Consider the following 15,450-nt stretch of genomic DNA (forward strand, 5'->3'; position numbering starts at 1 on the left):
ACTGGGCCCCTGGCTGGCCCTGCTCGCGGTTTCCCTTGGTGCTCCTGGTAGGCAGAGGGGTGGCGCAGAACCCCGGGCAATGGTTCTGCCCACTTGCCAGATGAGGAGACCGAAAGCGTCCATTGCTCCCCCAAGGTCACCTGTGCTCCAGGTCCAGAGAGAGGGACCCACAGAGCCCTGTAGTGCAGACCAGGATCTGAATGTTACAGTGGGCTGGTGGCCAAGGGTAAACTCACAGATCCCCGTGATGGAGTGCAGGAGAACAGAGAGTCCTGGCTGGGATGGAGAGGGGTCTTGCTAAGCTAAGAGCCTGGTCTCACCCTCCTCCTTCGATGCCAGTGAAATCTCCAAGTTCGAAGACACACTGCAGCATTACAAGACCTACAAGGATTTCCTGTACAACTTGTCACCCAAGGAGTGGTTTGAGCAGAAGGAGAGGAAGTTGACTTTCAAAAATTCCAGGGAGCTGGTGACCGTGTCCAGGGAGAGCATGCTGCTTGGGGACAAAGGTAGCAGAAAGGGAAGGGAGGTCCCCAGGAGCAGGTCCATGAGCTGCCTGCTGAGACCCATGCCCAGATGGCTGGAGCCTAGAAGGAACCCAGGCCCAGGACAGGCCACTCTCTCCAGCTTCATTCAGACCCAGGCAACAATGGCTTGGGGAAGTCAGGCTTTCCCTCTAAGTCCTTCTCTCCTTCTGGGACTCAGGAGGGACCAGGAGACTTTGTGCCTCTGAACAGAGCCCCCGAGGCCTGGCTCCAGCTCTAGCCACCAGGATTTCTCTTTGCTTCCCACAGGCCCACAAAGGAGCAGAAATAGGCTGTCCTCCCCATGGGCCAAAGGTACCCGGTGGCTCCCTATGGGATGGGGTGCTTCAAACCATTATGAAGGTACTTGGAAACCATTCTTTTGCTTCCTCCAGACAGCCGGGGCTCAAAGAAGCCCCTGAAGCCACACCATGGGGTCCGGTTGGGGCTGATACTGTCTAACAGCAGCATCCAGCCAAGCATCCAGCTGAGTGTGCCCAATGGACTGGAGTCCAAAGGGTGAGTGGGCAGGGACAGAGTCAGCACCTGGCCCACCTTGGCCCAGATGTGCCCAGCTCTCAGAGCCTCCAGCCCAGAAAGATGCCTTATAAGTAGAAGGTGCCACCATGCAGGTCATTCCTGTCCAGTTCTTTCAACGGGAGCCGGGAGCCGGGGGGGTGGAGGCTGGGAGTGGTGGAAAGGTTGGAGCACAACCACTGTTGATGGTCACCACCAGTGACAAAGCGAGGCCAGTCAGGGAGTCACCATGGGAATGAGGTGGCACTTCCTGGGAGGAGCCCAGAGCTTCAGAGCCCTTCCAGAGAAATCTGCTCTCCGGACTCTTGAGTAAAACCACCCCGATTTTAAATGTTGACCCTTGCTTTGAAGTATTTTCAAAGTATGATGAGGGCCAAGCAGACATTTCAAACTAATCCGTGGGTTTGTTTGTATGACTCACACCCCATGGACAGTAACTCATCCAGCATGACTAGACCCACTCTTCTCCACCCACCCCCTGGTTGCAACAAGACTTTACTACTCCCCCATTAAAAAAATTGTTTTAATCATTTTATTGGGCCTCTTAAAGCTCTTATAACATTCCATATATCCATTGTATCAAGCATTTGTACATATGTTGCCATCATCATTTCCAAGCTCCTCTTTTTCCCCTCCTCCCACCCTCATGAATCATTGATCAATTATATATTGTTATTATTATTTCATATCTTACACTGTCCGTTGTCTCCCTTCACCCACATTTCTGCTATTCATCCCCTTGGGGGTGGGGTAGGGGCTATATATCCAACTTTGTGATGGGTTTTCCCTTTCTCCCCCTTCCCTCTTCCTGACCCACCCCCCTACCCTCATGATATTGCTACTCCCACTACTGTTTCTGAGGGGGTTATCTGTCCTGAATTCTGAGATGAGAGCTCTTATTGGTACCAATGTGTGTTCTCAGTATAGCCAGATAGACTGGTAAGGTAGAACTGGGTCATGGTAGGGGTGGGGGAGGAAACATTCAGGAACTAGAGGAATGATGTGTGATTTGTCAGTGCTATACTACACCTTATTTGAATCATCCCTTTCTTACAACCCTTCTGTGGGAGGATATCCAATTGTCTACTAGATGGCCTTTGGGTCTCCACTCCTACCTCCCCTCGTTTGCACTGAGATAGTTGTTTGTTTGAGATCTTTTGATAACCTGTTATCTGATCCCAACAACACCTCATGTACTTCTTTCATGTGAACTTATTTCTTCCCTGTTAGAGGGCTGCTCATTAACCTCAAGCCTTTAAGACCCCAGACGCTATATCTTTTGATAGCCAGGCACCATCCACTCTCTTTACCACATTTGCTTATGCATCCATATTGTCTTCAGTGATTGTGTTGGGAATACTCCCCAATTTTAAAAATTAAATTTGAATGTCCTTAATAGGTAGTATATTTTCATGGTTCAAAATCTACCACTGCATAGAACAGTGTGAGTTGAGTCCTGTCACAAAGGAAGCCACGCACACCTCTCAGCAGCACAGGGGCCAAGAGATGTGTTGACACCTGTCCAGGATGTCTTCTGCCAGCTGTATCTCCATCTTGGCCCTAGTGTGCATGTCCTTGAAAATGCAATCCTCTGTAGGCAGGCACTGAGGTCATCTTGGTGTGCTGTGCTTTTCACCCTCCTGTGTCTCCGTGGATGTGCATGGGGACCTACAGGGACTGCTGCCAAAGGAGCAGTTGAATTCCCTATAGCATAGCTGGTCAGCTGTGGTGGACCCTCCTCTTCTGGGAGAACTAGGTACTTGACCGCCTCACCAGCAAAGTTTGTTGCTAAGGTGGAAAGACATATCCATGACTGTGATGAGAGGCCCCGCCAAAGTGCTGCTCCTGAGGACAGGCCACTGTTGCAGAGCACCAGGGCCCTGCCCTGCCCCTGCCACATGGAGTCTAAACCCTCTGGAGCAAGGGACCCTAGTACGCAGAACCAGGGGATCCCAGGGATGGAGATGGGGGCCCAAGATTGGGTTTGTGTTCAGGCCAAGCAGGATCATTTCCAGGTTTGGTGACTGGCTTGGCCATCCTGGGGGGGCTAGGCTTCATGGCGGGTCTTGTCAATTCCAGATGCTGCCACCACGGCCCACCTCCTGGGACAGCATGTAACTTCAGATCACCTCCTGAGACTCCCCCCAACTCCTCACTGAGGTCTCACACAGAGCCTGCACTCTGCACCTGTGTGGGCAACCACTGGCGGGCTCCTCCTTTCCAGCCCCAACCACACCACCTTGGAGAGGCCTCTTTCTTAGCCTCCCGACAGCCCCGACAGACCTCAAGCAGGGCTGGAGTCTCCTTCAGCCCAATGCTGCCTTGGTGCCAGCCGGGTTTCTCTCACTGGTTTTCCTATTTCCTCCCTCTGCCTCCACTTTGCTCAGCCTTTTCATCTTGTTCCTCTCTCTACCAACACCCCTTTCTCCCGTCCCTTCTCTTTCCCCTCCTCCCTCCTTCCCCTCTGATTCTCCCTCTTCTTTTTCTTTTCCACTTCCTGTCCCTTCCTCTTCACCCCCCCTCTCCTCTTTCCATACACCTTTCCCATCACCCTTTGCCTCTCTCTCCTCTCCTTTTACGACTCCTCTCCCCTCTTTAGCAGCTGCCTTTGAACCAGTTCTTTCCACTAAGTGGCCTGTGACAGCCAGGATGCTGGTACCATTGGATCCCCCACTCTTCTGCCCTCCCAAGCATTGCTGGCCATTGGCTCTGTGGGCTGTTGAGATACATCAGGGAACAAACCAAGCCTGGGTGGCAGAGCCAATGAACAGAAGCAGGACAGGGCAGTTCACAAGTTGTGTGTGTGTCAGGAGCCGCAAGGCCACCTGAGTCCAACAAGCATAGAAGCCTCAAGCCGTGTTACAAGGAATGAAGGCTCTGGTGGGAACACTTGGACAGGGTTTGGAACTCATTAGAAGGGGTTCAGCTGCTCGAGAGCAGTGATGTTCTCTACTTTGGCCCCGAAGGAGCTGGTTTTGGAGTCAGGGCGCAAATCATGGGCCACTCTGAGGACCAATGGGGTGGGGGAGGTGGACAGTAGACAGTAAGCAACTAGTGGGATAGGTATGCAGGGACCACCAATTAGTGGGGAAGGGGAGTGGGATACGAGGTGGGGGAGGATTACTTGCAGAAGGAACAACTGCTCAGTGATGTTCTGAGTGCCCAGCAGCTGCATGTGAGGCTTTCTGAGGGAGGCAACTTCAGGAGATGGCTCGGCCAAGGCTACGGGGCCTGTGCTGCACCCACTTGGTCGAAACCCCCTCCCCTCCACTTTCACTAGAAATTGCAGGAAATCTGTTTTTCTGCTGCATCCATGCAGTCTCTACGCACTGAGAAGGCTTAATGGGATGCTCCTGTTAAGGGACAAGTGCTAAACGGAATCCCACTAGTGATCGTCAAGGGGTGGATTGTTGAAGGGTGGATTCAGAGCTAAGGTGCTAAATTGACAGCTGACATTGATGAGGGCTGAAGAACAAAATTTAAACAAATAAAAAGATCCGATGTCATAGAATTGCTTCTAACTTGACCCTACTGTAGCATGAAGTAACACTGCCTTAAAGTTCCCCAAAGAAGGAGCCTTGGTAGTACAGCGAGGTAGGGACTGGGCTGCACTGAAAGCATTAGCCAAAACCAAGGCTTCGGGAATGGATGGAATACCAAATGAAATGTTTCAATAAGCTGAGGAAGCACTGGAAGCACTCACTCATCTATGCCTGGAAAATTGGAAAATAGTTACTTGGCCAACTGACTGGAAGAGATCCTTATTTGTGCCCATTCCAAAAAAAAAAAAAGGTGACCCAACAGAATGATGAAGTTATAGAACACTATCATTGATAGCACATACAGGTAAAAATTTCCTGAAGATCATCCAACAATGGTTGCAGCACTACATTGATAGGGTTCAGGCCGAGGATAAGGCACAAGGAATATCATTACTGGTGTCAGATGGATCTTGGTTCAAAGCAGAGAACACCAGAAAGATGTTTACTTGTGTTTTATTGACTACGCCAAGGCATCTGACTGTGCGGATCATAACCAATTCTGGGTCACCTTGAGAAGAATGAGAATTCCGGAGCACTTCACTGTGCTCGTGTGGAACTTGTACATGGATCAGGAAGCAGTTGTGCAAACAAAACAAGGGAATACCACATGGTTTAAAATCAGGAAACGTTTACATCAGGGTTATATCCTTGTACTTGTACAGTCTATATGCTGAGTAAATCATCAGAGAAGCTGGATTATATGAAGAAGAATGTCACACCAGAATTGGAGGAAGGCTTATTAACCTGCAGTATCCAGATGACACAACCTTGCTTGCTGAAAATGAGGACTGGAAGCACTTGCTGATGAAGATCAAGCATTGTAGCCTTTCAGTATGGATTACAACTCAATCTAAAGAAGACCAAAATCCTTACAACTGGACCAATAGGTAACATCATAAGTGGAGAAAAGTTTGACATTGTCAAGGATTTAGTCTTGCTTAGATCCACAATCAGTGCTCATGGAAGCAGCAGTCAAGAGATCAAAAGATGAGTTGCATTAGATAAATCTGTTGCACAAGACCTCTGTAGAGTTTTGAAGAGCAGGGATGTTATTTTGAGGATTAGGGGGCACCTGACCCAAGCCATGGTATTCTCCATTATCTCATATGCATGTGAAAGTTGGACGTTGAATAAGGAAGACTAAAGAAGAATAGATGCATTTGAATCATGGTGCTGGATAAGAATATTGAAAGTACCACAGAATGCTAAAAGGACAAACCAATCTGTCTTGGAAAAAATATGGCCAGAGTGCTCCTTGGAGGCGAGGATGGAAAGACTTCATCTTACATACCTTGGACATGTTGTCAGAGACAGTCCCTGGACTTGGTAAAGTGGAGGGGCAGTGAAAGAGGACGGCCCTCAACGAGATGGACTGACATTGTGGCTGCAACATTGGGCTCAGGCATAGGAACAATTGTGAGGATGGTGCAAGTCCATGCAGCACTTCGTTCTGTTGTGCATGGCGTTGCTGTGGGTCGGAGCTGACTCGCAGGCACCCAACAGCAACCACAGCCCAACTGGCCTCCTTAGTGTTCCTCCAACGCAAAGCCGCACTGGACTCAAGGCCTTGCACCGGCTGTCCCCTGAGCTGAAACACTTTACCCACTCACATCCTCACTCCCTGATCTCCAAGTTCTTGCTCAAGTGGCACATCTCAGTGAGGCCTTTTCAGAGTGTCCTGTGACAGTGAAATTCCTCTACTCTGAGTCCCCGGCTCTGCTTGCCCTGATCTCTGGCAGTGCAGTGGCTGAGTGGTCTCAGCTGTAACCACTTTCAGCACCATTGGTTCTAGCTCATATGCTCCCTGCTAAAATGGTGGCATGTTAACCAGTTCTTTTGGGTACAGTGACTCTGCATATTCTTTCCCTCGTCTCTGCATGCGTCATGCACCAGTCAATATTTTGCCCATAGAATCTTTCAAGATTGACACTCAAGGCTTGAGTTTTTCTTGTTCTTTAGTTTGAGATATGCTGAGCGTGTTCTCCCCTTTGGACTTCCTAGTTCTAGGTTTTGACACATTTCATTGTGAACTTTGGCTTTGTCTTTTTGAGCTGTCCTTTGAAATTTTCCATTCAGTTTATTTACATCATCACTTCTTCCATTTGCTTTAGCTACTCTACGATGAAGAGCAAGTTTCAGTCTCTTCTGACTTCCACTTTGATCCTTCATTTCTTTCCTATCCTTTTTAATGTCTGTTTTTAATTTAAAGATCATTTTATTGGGGCCTCTTACAACAATCCATACGTCAATTTTATCAAGCATATTTGTACATATGTTGCCACGATGATTTTCTAAGCGTTTATTTTCTACTTGAGCCCTTGGTATCAGCTCCTCTTTTTTCCCTCTTTCCCACCTCTTCCACCCTTGTGGCCTTTTGAGATATTATTATTTTCATATCTTATACAGACCTCTGTCTCCCTTCACACGTTTCTGTTGTTTGTCCCCCTCAGGGGAAGGAGGATTATGGATTGATTATTAGGATCAGCTTCCCCTTCCTCCCCCGACCTTACCCCTACCCTCCTGGTATCGTTACTCCCATTTCTGTCCTGAGGGGTTTATCTGACCTGGATTCCCTGTGTCATGAGCTCTTATTTGGACCAGTGTACATGATCCAGTCTAGCCAGAACTGAAAGGCAGGATTGGGGTCATGATAGTTGGGGGTGAAGAAGCCTCAAGGAACCAGAGGAATATTGTGTTTCATCGGTGCTATACTGTGTCTTGGTTGACTCATCCCTTCCTGTGACCCTTCTGTAAGGGGATGTCCTATTGTCTACAGATGGGTTTTGGATCTCTGCTCTGACCTGCCTCATCCTCAACAATATGTTTTGTCTGTTTGTTTGTGATCTTCTGATGCCTGATCCCATCGACACCTCGTAGTCACACAGGCTGGTGTGCTTCTTCCATGTGGGCTTGTTGCTTCTCTGCTAGATGGTCACTTGTTTAACTTCAAGCCTTTAAGACCTCAGTTGCAAAAAAAAAAAGACCTCAGTTGCTATATCTTTTGATAACCAGGCATCATCAGCTTCTTCACCACATTTGCTTATGCACCCATTTGTCTTCAGGGACCACGTCTAGAGGGTATCATGGAATGCCAGTTTGTTAGAACAGTGTTCTTGCTTTGAGGGAGGTCTTGAGCAAAGGCCCAAAGTCCATCCACTTCTTCACTGTATGGCTATATAAACACATGTACACAGGCCAATACCTCTATTTCTATGAATTGATGTATTTACATATGTACACACCTATGTTTATACCTCTATTCATACATAGCTTTGCTTCCTAGATCTTTCTGCTGTTTCCTTTTACCTTCCTCCTTTCCCACCATCATGCTCGCCCTTCTTCTGCCTCTTAGTAATTCCTCTCAGCTAGATTGCTGTTGCTCCAACACCCCCAGGATCTCTATCTCGTCCTCATTGTTGCTTTTAATTCTCTAGTTCCCCTGTTTATGGCATTGTTTGCTCACTGCTCCTTTCCACCCATTCCCTCCAAGTCCCTCCTGAACCATTGGTCCCATTGCTTTCTCCACAGGCTTGCCTCCCATGCCTATTTCTTAATTTTCTCATCTAATAACAGGAGCACCAGACCTGAACTCCATCTTGACTTTCCCCCTTTCCTGTCTTTTTTAATGACCTTTTGCTTTATTCATGAATGATGGTCTTAATGTCTTCCCACAGTTCATCAAGTTTTCTCTCCTTAGTGTTCAATTAGTCAAATCTGTTCTTGAGATGTTCTCGAAATTCAGGTGGGAGAGACTCAAGGTCTGGTGCAGGGGATTGAGAGGGAGGGAGTCAGGAGGTGTACCCAGAAAGGCCAGAGCAGGAGCCAATAGCAAACTGTGAGCAAGCAAATACATCACTTGACTTGGGCTTTCTATTTCTTTTTTCATTTATATTGAGGTTTGGCACTTCAGAAAATAAGTAAATCTTAGTGAACATTTCAATGACTTTTTTACACCCACCTACAGCCATGTATCCACACCCCTACCTAGACATAGGGCATTTTCAGTCCCCAGAAGAACTCTCTAGTGTTACCTTCCAGTCAGATCCCCACAGAGCTGAGCACTATTTTGACTTCTCTCCTTTGGGAAGGTTTGCACTTGCTCTCAGATGTGGCATAATTTTAACTAAACAGCATATGTCCGATTTTAGTCTTACTTCTTCCACTCCATGTCCACCTGCTTTGTGGAGCAAATTACAGACTGAAAGGCACTGCTGCGTAGTGTCTCAGTCCGATAGTGAACCCCCCGTTGTTTGTCCATTCCCTCTATTGGCCAGTTTGCTTCAATTCCTGGCCATATTGATTAAAAGCTGCTACCAACATCTTGTCCACGAATTTTGGAGTAGATAGGCAATATGTGTGTCAAATAATGGGTGTGGAGTTGCTGGCTCACGGGGTAACCATGTGCTTAGTTTGAACTGCCTGCTGTCAGATCCCTCTGCGAAGTGCTCACACCATCGTACAATCAAACTGGCCTTGCTCCAGCGGCCCAGACTTCCCCCGGAACTTGGTGTTGTCAGTTCTTTTCATTGTAGCCGTTTGGATGGGGACAAAGCGTCACCTCATGACGGTTTCAGCTACGTTTTCCTCATGACACATCTGAACACTCTGCATCTGTCTTTCCCCAATCACGATCTTCCTGTGCAACGTGCCTGTTTGGCTTCTGTACATTTGGATCTGGAACACTGGCCTTTTTCTTAGGATTTCTAATAGTTTCCATATACTCTGCCAATGCATTCAGCCGATGTGTTATACGTGTATGTGACAAATGTCTCCTCCTCGTCTCCATCTTGCCAATAGAGTCCCTCTCTTTTTAGAAACAGAAATTATATTGATGTAAGCCATTGCAGCTTGTGTATCACGTGGTTGACACGTCTTAAGAAATATTTCCCAATCCTGAAATCACTAAGATGCTCTTCAATGACTTTTGTTGGGAAACTGTCTGGCTACCCTTTTATAGTTAGATCTGTCAAAACACTCACCCTCACTCCACCCCAGCTGCAGCAAGATGACCAGGAACCCAAGGGAGCAGCTTGCTGCCAGTAGTTGGGTAAGGGTTGTCCTGTGTTCCTGACCAAGCCAGAGCAAACTGGCCACTCCCCCTGCCTCTCACAGGCTTGACTGAGCCCCATTTTCCCACAGGTCAAGTTCCAACGTCCTCTTGGTGCAGGAGGACCCAGACAGTGATGGCGAGGTCAGTGGTGGGGTGCAGGGAGCGAGGCGTGGGGGGCCACCGGGGGAGTTGAGGGGCACAGCTGTCCATACTCGTCTGTCTGTTGGCAGAACCTGGAGCTGTACTTCACAGAGCCCCAGCAACTCCTGGACCTCTTCACCAAGCTGGAGGAGGAGAACCTCTCCCTGATCCAGAACACGCAGGAGATGGAGGAGACCCTGGAGGAGCTGAACTTCAACCTGAAGAAGACCCAGATTCGCATGTAGGTCCCACATCACGGGGGCAGGGCTCTGTGGGGGGCTCCCACCCTCCTGGAATGACGGGTGGCAGAGAGAGGAGGCATACCCAAGGGCTCTGCTCCTTCTGCTGGGCCCCTGATGCCCCGAGGAGGATGGTGACCCACAGGAGGATGGTGACCCACAGGAGACCTGGTAGCGGGGCTCTCTGGGAGTGCCCAGGGCCAAGCAGGAAGCTGAGTGGAGGGGCTGGGAGCAACGTTCGCACAAGCAGATGTTCCCATCATAGAACTGGTATCGACAGCCTCTCCCAACATTTGCCGTTAAGTGTAGCTCCTGTACCTGCTCTGCTCCCGCCAGTGCTCGGTGGGCTGATGCAAAGGGGCTAGCGGCAGGCCTGTGAGGGAGCAGAAGCAGAGAGCTCGGAGAGTGGGTGTTGTCAGAGAGGCATACTGGGACTCTGTGGGCTTGGCCAGGTCACCTCACAAGCAGTGGGGACTAGGGGTGAGGGCATGGGGCCCAAGAAGTAAGGCAAGAACTGTGTAGTTTGAGCCAGAAAGGCCTCCCTGGGAGAAGAGGCAGCATATCAGCATATGTAGCCTGGTAAGGCAGTCAGGAGCCTGGTGAGTTTCTTGGGAAATTCTAGAACCAGAGTGTCCAGCCAAAGCAGGTGGGTGGGTAATGGCAGACTGCCACCCAACTCTCCCCTGGAACAGTCTTGCCTACCAGCCATACCCAGATGCACCCTACCTCCCCCTACCCCTGCTGGTCGGGGCAGGGGCTCCTGAAGGCACCTGTCCCCTGGGCTGAGTACCAAGTGAGGTCTGTTAGGTGGGAGCAGGTAGTGGTGCATTCTCAGGACCAGGGTCAGGGCCCTGCCCTTCTCGAGCTGGCTTGCCCAAAGGGAACAGAACATAAAGCAGGGGATCGATGTCTGAGTACTGACCGACGAGGAGGAGCATGAAATCGAGGAGGAACGAAGGTGGACAGTGAAAGAAGAGGGCAGGAGGCAGGCCAAGATTTCCCCGACGAAAGGGGAAGGAAGCCTGCCACATGCAGGGCTAGGAGAGGAGCCTTCCAGGGAGAGGGAACAGACAGCACAAAGGGCCTGTCGGGGAGATGCCTGATGGCCCCGTGTCCCACAGGTAAGCCATGTCCCTTAGTGCCCGTGCCCTGTGGTACTCAGTGGGTGGGGGTCTCTCCCATGCTGTGAAACCACCAAGTCTGAGGCGAAACTTCATTCCCTGGCAAGCTGTGTGGTGGGAGAGACAGGTGAACCAGGGAGAGGTGAGCGGCATCCTGGTATCCCAGAAAACATACGCAACCCGGCCCCATCACAGCCTCGCACATGCGCAGACACGTGTCCACACACGCACACAGTGTGGCTGACACTGGGGGCAGCCGCTTGGTGAACCATCCTGAAAGTTCTTTATTTCTAAGCAAATCTGGTCAGAGGCATTTAATCTCCATGCACACAAACACCCTTTTGTAGGGGGAAAGAAACAGCCCGAAACAGTCTATAATCAAACATACATAGGCAACCGAGGGAGAAACCTGTTTCAGCACTAGAAGGAAGCACACTTGTGTTGGAGATTGTGTGCAAAAGCAGCCTAAGAATGTTCACAAAAGAGCTGACCGTCGCTGACCAGAATAGAAGTGAGTCAGATACCAACAGCAACTAAATGGGCCAAAGAAACGTGGGGGTTCCACACTGTGTGCATTAGCTTCCAAAAGAGAGTTGCTATTAGAAAATTACCCCGATTAAGAGACTTTAAACAATACGCATTGATCATCATTTGGTTCTAGGGCTCAGGGGGCTGAGCTCCTCTCTGAAGGGAGGCTGGGGGAAGAGCTGATTTCCCTGCGTCTCCAGCTTCCAGAAGGGGCCACACGCTCCTCTCTCCCGCTGGGTCTTCCTGGTGCCTTTTTCCCTTGGCTCTCTCCCCAAGAAACTCTGTGATTAGATAGGGCTCACCAGGATAATCAGGATCGTCTCCTCATCTTGAGGTCAAATACCTGGCGACCTTAATTCCAGCTGCAACCGTGATAGCCTCTTTTAAGGTAACGTAGCCTATTCACAGGTGCCAGGGATCAGGATGGGGATGCCTCTGGGAGGCCTATACACTCCGTGCAATAATACTCAGCAATTAAAAAGGGGTGTGCTCAACACAGACAACAAGATGGATACGCCTTACAGGCAAGGCATCGAGGGAAAAGTTCTAGAACTAGCTGCATTATCACTGGGTAGCAAATGAACCCAATGTGGAAGCAACTTTGAATAAGGCTAGCTTAGTCACAACATCTGGGGGTCCAGAATCCAGACACAGTCCAACAGGTCTGTTTCGGGCCCCGCAGCTATCAAGGTTGGCTGGGCTGCAGTTATGTCCGGGCTTGGGCTCTTCTGGGGGAGTAACTGGTGCCAAGTGGTTGCTGCAGGGTCCAGTACCTCAAGGGTCATTGGATGGTGGCCCACACTCCTCAATGGCTGGTGTCTAGAGGCTGCCCTCAGTCCCGTCCTGTGGCCTCCCCAAATGGCAGCTTAGAAGTGCTAGCAAGATGGAGGGCACCATCTTTTATAACCCAGTCTCACAAGGGACGCCCCATCCTACATTCCACTGGTTAGAAGTAGGCGGCTACACAAGGGTGTGAACATCACAAGGCAGCTCTGGATGGTGGCCTCTTCGAGGGCTGTTTACCACCCAAAGCTCATCCTTCTGAGCAGGAGAAATGTCAGTCCCTTAGTAGGTTGTTGCTAGATGGGGGGAAATTGACTGCCAAGGGATAGTGCTGGTACTTACACAGGCGTATACTTTTGACAAACATTCAACTGTGAATGTAACAGGGGTGTTTCTGATGACTTATAAATGGTACTCTAATAACAAAATATATTGTGGTGAATTGGGGCTTTTTGTGACTGACTTTTAACATGGGTTTTTAAGAGCGGAAGGGTTTAGGTCAAAGCCATTTCGGCCACATCTTCGGACAGGAGGATAGAGCTTCGTTTATCCTCTGCAAGGGCAAGGGCTTGGTTAGCAAAGGAGGAACATGGACACACAGTTTAAGGAAATGAACGCACGCCCCTGGCACCCCTCCCCCCGGCTGTAAGTGGCACCGTGGGGGTTGCAGGCGATGAAGAAGGCGAAGCTGGCAGAACATTAGAAGTGGCCTTTCCTAAAAGGAAAAGACACCGTGGGCCTTAACCCATGCAAAATGCCAGCGGAGGGACAGACACCCGCACAGACACACCCTATATGCTAATGGGGGTGCCACTGCTGATGGGTTTACACATCAGCTTGGTCTCATGAATGACCTTGACGACAGTTTGCGTTTTAATACCAGGGACAGAATGGTGTGGGGGCCCACATCGGACCTCCAGCACCCAAGGCTGAGTGCCCCAAGGCAGAGGGGTCAGCCACGCTTTGCACCCTCCATCCTTTTTCACCGTTAGCCACCAACCATGGCCCCGACCCCACCCCGTGGCACTTGGTTTCTGTAGCTGGGCTCAGTAACTCATGGCAATGACCACGCAGTTCTCAGAGGATGCCCAGCACTGTGGGGTGGAACAGAGAAATTAACAGGCAACAAGAAGACAGCCTATTCTCTGTGGTGCCCACAAGCAGACCTCTCTCTGCCCCTCAGCCACTTGGCCTAACCTCAGCGCTGCTCTGGTGGTGCTACAAAGCTCTTTTAGGGATGCCAATAAATGCCCAAAGGGCATGTCACTCTGCTGTAAGCCTCAACCAGAAGGCACCTGGCTCCAGTTCTGGGAGATTAACAAACTCCGGCTCCCAGGGCCATCCTCATTGTTTTATTTCCCACAAGCAATCTCAGCTTTACTTGTTCTTTGGGCTAGAAAGTCTGCTGCTTTACCTCATGCTTTGGCTCCTGGTTCTGCTGCAGCTGTTTGTTTGCAGCTCCTCTGCTGTCAAAGCTGCCTCCTGAATCAAGGTTTCAGTTGCAGGAAATCTCGGGATCCAAAGGAAATGCTCCTCTCCTGGTTGTTCTTCCTGGCTGGTAGTGTGACACCCCTCCTGCTTCTAAGATGCCTTACTTTACGCCCAGCAGCATGACAAGCACAATTAACCCTGTTAATAGTCATAGCTGAATCGCATGATCCAATCAGTGTCTTCAACAACCTTCTGACCCACGCTCATCAGGAAAACCAAGGTCATTCGGTGGGTGTCACAAAGGCTATGGCTAGAAGAGTCATATGAAACCATTGACTGCATTGCCATCAAGCTAATATTTTTTTTCTGGCTTGGTGTCCTCAAGCAAAGGAACTTGAAAGGACTGTGTTTTGAAAAAACCTTTTAAACTTTTTTCCAAATCAGTCTAATAGTGCTAAGAGAATTTCAACCATCTATGAAAGCATAGTATAGTATAGTATAGTATAGTATAGTATAGTATAGTATAGTATAGTAACACAAACCCCAGGCTCCCACCCGTTTCAACACTGAGCCTTCATAAGCCATCAGTTCCGCTGAACTCGATCCACTTCCATATCTCTCATATTAATAGATGGAATGGGCAATAATTCTAGTGTATAGTTACCTGTAAATACGTCAGTAGGCAACTCTCAAGAACTCTTTAGTATCACTAAAAATATATCATCACAACCCTAAAAAACCAAGCAAACAGTAATTCTTAATATCAAATACCTACTGGGCTGATAACTGCAAGGCCAGCCGTTCAAAATCCTAAGTCATTCGGCAGGAGAAAAGTGAGGTTTTAGACTCCTGTAAAGAATTCAGTCTCAGAAACCCAGAGGGGCAGTTCTACGCTGTCCTACGGGGTTGTTCTGAGTCGGAATCCACTCGAGGGTCGGGACTGAAAAGGTCTCCTAAATGCCACATAAACAAGTGGGAGTGTTTGACATTGTTAGTTTGAATTAGAATCCAAAAAAGCTCCATACTTTACCATTGTGGTGCCCTTCGGTCTCTGCAATCTGCGAATTGTTTCTCCATCTTTCTCCTCCTTGTGGTTATTTGTTAAACCCCTACTTAATTTGCTGCTCCTGATAGCGGAGTGCTTCTAACACTGCAAGGCGCGTTCCGTGACCCAGGCCTTGCTACAATGAAGTGTTGGATTCAGCAGGTCAGGTGGGCCTGAGAAGAGTCTACATTTCTGTAGTCATTTCTGCCAGACTACTCTTGGATGGAGTGCTGGTGGCGCTGTTGGGATAAGCGTTGGGCTGCTAAGTGCAAGGTCAGTAGTTCAAACCCACCAACTGTTGCTTGGGAGGCAGACCAAGCTCTCCGCTCCTGTAAAGATCTATAGCCCCAGAAACTATAGAGGGTCACTCTGAGTAGGAATCAACTTGAGGGCAGCCAGGTGGTCTTGAGTGACAGAGGGCCTGCCCCTGGAAGAACATTTCACAATGCTGTCATGACTCTGTAGTTCTAAGACCTGGGCAATTGGAGCTCTTTGGATGAGAAAGGATT

The 15,450-nt window shown here is 49.3% G+C and overlaps 1 protein-coding gene across 1 annotated transcript in view; it reads left to right on the forward strand.

Moving 5' to 3' along the window:
• CFAP100 (cilia and flagella associated protein 100) overlaps positions 1–15,450 on the forward strand; it is a 50,229-nt gene that overhangs the window by 23,908 nt on the left and 10,871 nt on the right. Inside the window, exons 6-10 of the mRNA XM_045290151.1 lie at positions 340–509; positions 795–839; positions 920–1,043; positions 9,743–9,794; positions 9,884–10,035. Of these exons, the coding sequence (XP_045146086.1) occupies positions 340–509; positions 795–839; positions 920–1,043; positions 9,743–9,794; positions 9,884–10,035 (543 nt within the window). The remainder of the gene's footprint in view (positions 1–339; positions 510–794; positions 840–919; positions 1,044–9,742; positions 9,795–9,883; positions 10,036–15,450) is intronic.

This window comes from Echinops telfairi, unplaced genomic scaffold (genome assembly GCF_000313985.2).
Source record: "Echinops telfairi isolate 266 unplaced genomic scaffold, ASM31398v2 ScPeMD7_31;HRSCAF=116, whole genome shotgun sequence".
Lineage (NCBI taxonomy): Eukaryota > Metazoa > Chordata > Mammalia > Afrosoricida > Tenrecidae > Echinops > Echinops telfairi.